Source organism: Eurypyga helias, unplaced genomic scaffold, assembly GCF_000690775.1.
Source record: "Eurypyga helias isolate BGI_N326 unplaced genomic scaffold, ASM69077v1 scaffold30476, whole genome shotgun sequence".
Classification (NCBI taxonomy): Eukaryota; Metazoa; Chordata; class Aves; order Eurypygiformes; family Eurypygidae; genus Eurypyga; species Eurypyga helias.
Window position 1 is genome coordinate 1 of NW_010255167.1, and position 5788 is coordinate 5788.

Sequence of the window (5788 nt, forward strand, 5' to 3'; positions counted from 1 at the left end):
GAGGTAGGACGCGCCCGGGGCGGCGGAGCCTGGCAGGGAGGAGGAAGGCGGCCTGCCCGTCGCAGAGACATGGCCGTCACCACTAAGACGGCGTGGAAGCTGCGTGAGTGTTGCCGGGCTGCTCTCCCGTGGGAGGGCAGAGGAGGTTCCCCAGCTGGAAGTGGGGTGGAAGGGGCGGTTTGTGAGAGAAAGCAGCGAATCCCTGCCTTGGGTGTGGGTGCCCCGGCCCTCTTTCCAAGTAGCCGAGTGGAATTTTTAACCCCTAGAAATCCTTTTTCAAAACACAGCAGTGTAGTGGAATAGCGTGGGGCCTTGTCATGGCGATTTTCACGGCCCGTATTTGTTCTCCTTAGTTGCTGTAATGACATCCCAAATTTCTAGCTAACCCCACGTGATGCATGGTACAAGACCAAGGCAGTGATGGCAGCCCCTCTTCGGAGCCCGGGCTGTAGCGGGGAGATCCCTCGGTGTCCGCTTAGCCCCATCGGGGTTGCCCCTCGTGGCTGCCCACTTGTTACAGAAGGTGCGCCGAGCTCTTTGCTGCAGGAGGGGTGAGGTGATCTTTGCAGGGCCTTGGTGCCTCATCCTCTTGACATTGCTTTGCAAGAGACAGTAACAATCTGCTGCTTTTAGGCGTGTTATTTTTGCTCAGAAGAAGCAGTAAACAGTGGCCAACTATCAATTTTGAGCTGTTTCGCTGGTCACTGACGAGTGGTTTCACAGGGGCTGTTGAGGAATGCGTAGGAACAATGGGAAGTGATCGGTTGTTCAGAAGTGTGAGCTTTAGGGTCTAGAAGTTGGCTAGCAGAAATACAGTATCCTAGATGGGTAACATTAAGGGAGCTGAGACACTGACTCAGTAATATCTTTTTGAGCAGGAAGCCAGTTTGCTATGTTGTCTTCCCATCCCTGAAACTCCAGTTACAGGAAAAGCTGGAAGTCTATCAATCTCTTCTCTTTAAGTGGGCAGAAGCTCTTGATCTTTGTTTTTGCTTAGGCTCTGCCCCACCTCAGCATCCTCTTTAGAGCAAGAAGTGTTCTGAATGTTAGAAATGTTTTGGGGGTGCTAATTAGGAGTCTGGTATTCCTGAGCTGGTGGGTGATGCCTGGTGATGAATACTCCATTCAAAAAAAAAGAAGTTTGTGGATGCAAAGAAATTGAAAATCTGGCCAAAGCTGGCATCAGGTTGTAACCTGGCTTTTAGGAACAGAGGGTTGAATGCTTCAGCAATGACTTTTAAACTTACAATATAGTATTAAGAATGAAATCAAGAGGGCTGAAAAATTGGGGCTGCTGACGCACTCATTTTGGCAGCAGTGCATCTGTCCTTTCGGCTTTAACTAGTGAGTTGGTCTGTTAATACTAATTACACTGTAACCCTCAGGTCTGGGGTTAGATAGGCACTTTACTTTAGCACTGTCACGTGGCAGATTGGTCTTTCAACACAATCCAAGCATATTTTCAGATTTGCCCTTCTCCTGTAATTTATGGTCTAGTTATCTTTGTAATTTGAAAGGGGTTTCTCCAGCTGAAGTGAAAGTTGCGCAGTTTTGCTTTGGAAAAAGCACTCGGAGCTTGAGATCAAAGTACCTGTAATTATTATTGTAGCTGTCTAATATCCTTTCGGATTAATGTTGCGTGTAAAGTGATCAAATTGCTCCTCCCACCAAAACAATCCGAAGGAAAGCTGAGTTGATGCTGCCCAGCCTTTTTACAAACAAGTTTCATAACTATTAGGCACGCAAATCCCAAGAACTTTTAAATAGGAGAATTGTGAGCGGACGGAATGGTAAATGCAGCTGCCAGAACCCTGTCAGAAATCTGAGTGGATTTAAAAATCCACTGTGAAAATTGAATGTCTAAGCAAAGATGCTCATTGGGCTTCTCCTTTCCCCCAAGCTTGTTTCTTGATGATGAGGCTTCCTTGGAGTTCTGTCACTGCGAAGCCCTCTCAGTGTCAGAGCTTCCCCTCAGCCCTCAGTTTTAAGTCTTATAGTATCGGTTTGTTCTGTGTGCTCCCAGGTGTATGTTCACCCTTCCTTTGTCACAGTTTCACACTGCGCGTTGTGATGCGCAGCGGGAACGTGGCAGAGCCTCTGCCAAAGCTCCGAGAAGGCAGCTCCACCTATCCCCGCTGCTGAGTCTGACCTTTTTTGGTGGAAGGTAACAAATTGTACTGCTGCTAATCTGCCAGTTCCTCTCAGGTTGGCCAGTCAGCCGCTGCTTGCCAGAACGGGATGAGAGGGCCTTTGGCGAGGTGACTCTGGCTGCTGTGTATTATTGAAGCTTCTCAGCTCACCTTACCGAGACCCACCCGGGTACCGAAGGTAAAGCAGCTTCTGCGAGCAGGTTGCCACAGCTGAGCGAATCTTTCAAAGCAACTGAGCTGCTCCTAGTGAGGGAAGGTGCTTTTTATAAGCCGCATCAGCACTGGAGTTGAGAAGCTTGGTCAGCAAATGCCGTCAGTACAGGAGGCACAGCCACGAAAGACTGTTTGAAGCAAGATAGTAGTGTGACTTCTTATCTGAACAGTGCACTGCTGCAGCTCGTCCAGTGGAAACAGGAAAGTTTTTGTGGAGGAAGAAGATTTTTGGTTTTTTAGTCCTTTAGGAGAGATGCGATGAAAATTGTTGCACTAGTCTGTAATCACGCTTTGCTTTGTTTTGTGCAGAAGAGATCACGGCTCACAGCAGCAATGTGTCTTCACTAGTCCTGGGGAAAAGTTCAGGCCGGCTGCTGGCAACTGGAGGAGATGACTGTCGGGTCAACATATGGTCTGTTAACAAGACCAACTGCATCATGGTAAGAACAGGCCTGTTTTCAGCTTTTGGGGGATGGGAATATTCTGAGGTACAGAGGGTGGGGAATGAGTGAAAAGATTGGGTCGTAGCCTGTGGGACTTGTGACTACAGTTTACCAACACAAAGCTGGGTGACCGCATTCTAGCTGAAGATGGGGACAGGATTTGGTAACTCATTTGTCTCCTTGTCGGGAGACTTTCCAAAGCCACCTGGACTTGTTGCTGTGTGATCTACTCTAGGTGATCCTACTCTGACAAGGAGGTTGGACTAGGTGATCTCTAGAGGTCCCTTTCAACCCCTACCACTCTGTGAACCTGTGAATGAAACCACTGCGCCAGGGAGAATCTGGGATGGCTGGCTGCTTCAGCTGGGCCAGTGCTTGCTCAGATAATGACTGTTGTGCCTTCCATTACCAGGCTACAGATAATTAAATGCAGAGTTTTGTATGAGATTGGCTAGTTTTATAGTGCAAGCGACAGGAGCCAGTTTTACACCCTGGAATTTGCCCGCATAGCAGGAAGCATCCCCAGCAGGATGCGTTCCTACCTGTCCCATGGTTGCTAACTGCCAGCACAAAGTTTTTCAGAGTGGTTTGGTAATTCGTCTGTAGTCTGGGGAAGAGTAATGCTAGAGCGTGCTAGAAAGAGTAAGGTTACCCCAGCAGTAACCGCCGAAGTGCGGTATATATTTAACCGTATATATTATATAATATATATTTTAAATATATTTAACAGATGCCTGTCCTGCATTGCTTTTGCTTTGGGTGGGTGTTGTGGAAAACAATCTTTAGCACGTGTCCCTTGTCACTTGTTTCGTTAACAACACAGTAATGTTGTGTGATGGGAGGTATTTCTCTAGCTAGTGTGAACCTTGTGAGGAAGAAATTGGGAAAACAGGATCAAAAAGGCTAAAAGAAGAATGTGTCTATTTTCCTGAGACTGGGTATAAAGAGGTTGAAATGGGTGAAAAGGGAGTTGCTAACCTTTGGCAGTGCTGTGCTTCTTGCCTAGCTTAGTTAAGCTGCGTCTTTCCAGGCCCTTGGTGGTGGCATGACAGTAGTTTGAAACCAGAGTGTTGCCTTCCACGAGAAGGAAGGTTGAAGCACTAGGTATCTCCATACCCTTTCTGTAGGAGCAGAGAGCTGTACCTCTCCTGCGCTTCCTGGGAACCACAGATGTTAGAAGCTGCTGTTTCTGAGAGGCAGGGACTGGCTGGAGCAGCTGAGGACTTGTGCCATTCTTGTATATCGAAAGAATCTTGATTTTGGGGGTTGTGCAGTATATTTTGTTCTCTGAAATTCATCTTTAGTGTTTACATTGTTAGGGTTCCAGATGTTTATGTGTTGGGGAAGAAGGAGAAGAGGAACTTTTCGAGTAACATTGCAACTTTGGCTGAAGTGTGAGCTCTGTTTCTCACTAAGCAGTGACAGTCGCAGCTGTAGTGTATGTAGAGGATTGCAGTTGCCTGTGAAATCCTAAGAAAGTCCATCCGAACAGGCAGCTTTCACATGGTTTTCCCAGCTTCTGTACACATGTGGGAGGCGTTGAGCTAGCTTAGCTGTTTAGAAAGACCTGTTTGAGGATGGAGTGAAGCATAGGATATCGCTTCACTGAGAAGCAAAACATCTATAATAGTATGTATGTTTGATTTTCCTGAGCTAGTTTGAAATAATCTCGTGGTTTAATTAAATACTGGCCTTTGTAAAATACATAATTTGTAAGCTTTTAGATGCTCCAGGCTGAAAGGAACCGCATACAAGTGACTTACTGCCTTATGCCTTCAGCAACAGCACCGCGTTATCGCCGTGACACCCATTGCCGGCAGCAGCGTTTGGGTCCTTGCTTACGTGAAGGTTTCGAAGTAGCCCTGCTTTTGCTCTTGCTTTGATTTCGTAACCGGTTCATGACACTTAGGCGACCTATTTAGAGCAAACACGGTGCCGTTGCGCTTGCACAGCATTATTTTTATAACGTAAGCATGTGTCAACCTTGTCTGAGCATCTGCACCTAATAGTTAACTACACATGTTGATGCATCCTTTCAAAATTAGTCAGTGTGCCCCAGAAAGTGGGATAATGTGGAAAGAACGTGCCCAGTGCTGTATGCAGTGCTGGTCTTTAGGATCATCTGGCATACTGATGAGGAGAAAGGACCAGCGGCACGGGAGGGTTGTCCCAACTCCTGGCTAAATACGGACAATGCCGTTGCGGGCTGGGCTGTGCCAGTAGCTGTTGATTGTGACTCGTGATTTTCTTTGCAGAGCTTGACAGGCCATACAACACCCATTGAGAGCCTACAGATCAACACGAACGAGGAGCTCATTATTGCAGGGTCCCAGTCAGGGTCCATTGGAATTTGGGACCTGGAAGCTGCCAAAAGTATGTTTCCATGAGTTTTTACTTCTGTTAATGCATGCTTTTTTGGAATATGCTTACACTTTAATACCTATGCTGACCCAGAAGGTTCCTAACTTAAGAACAGGAGCCTGGCATTGCTTTCATCTTAATTTCCATCCCCCTTAGAGGGCTTTTATGCACTTCCTACTGAGACCGTAGAGTTGTGTACGCACGCTCGAGCGGAAATTTGTACGTCTATCGTGGAGACTGATCTGAGGAACTAGTTTCTAGGTTTTGACCCCAGTGTGTTGAAATGTATATTCCAGATGAGGTTCCTTAATAAAAGGATCTAAAATCGGATTGGGAGTTTTAAGTGTATTAGGTTCTGCACAAGCCCGGGGATCCCCCGCTTGCTGACCTCCTGTTCTTGTTCTTGGGTTCTAACTTTTTTTTCCTAAGGGATTTTTCTCTTCTTTTGCTCTTGCATGGCCATATAAATAGACAAAGACCTAATTTTTAAGAAGTTGTAAAAGCTATGAACTCATCGAGCCCTGATCCTCTAAAGGCCAAGTGTTGAGTCATGTTTTGTTTATTGCCTTTTTTTCAAACAAGTTTGCAGAGATGTCGGCAATCACTTGTGTGCATTCCAGC

At 46.6% G+C, this 5788-nt stretch overlaps 1 protein-coding gene across 3 annotated transcripts in view; it reads left to right on the forward strand.

Annotated features, from left to right (window-relative positions):
* The first annotated feature begins 69 nt into the window (after window positions 1–69).
* KATNB1 (katanin p80 (WD repeat containing) subunit B 1) overlaps window positions 70–5788 on the forward strand; it is a 16343-nt gene continuing 10624 nt past the window's right edge. For all 3 annotated transcript variants that reach the window (XM_010153246.1, XM_010153248.1, XM_010153247.1), the window contains exons 1-3: window positions 70–103; window positions 2673–2803; window positions 5062–5179. In XM_010153246.1, the coding sequence (XP_010151548.1) occupies window positions 70–103; window positions 2673–2803; window positions 5062–5179 (283 nt within the window). The remainder of the gene's footprint in view (window positions 104–2672; window positions 2804–5061; window positions 5180–5788) is intronic.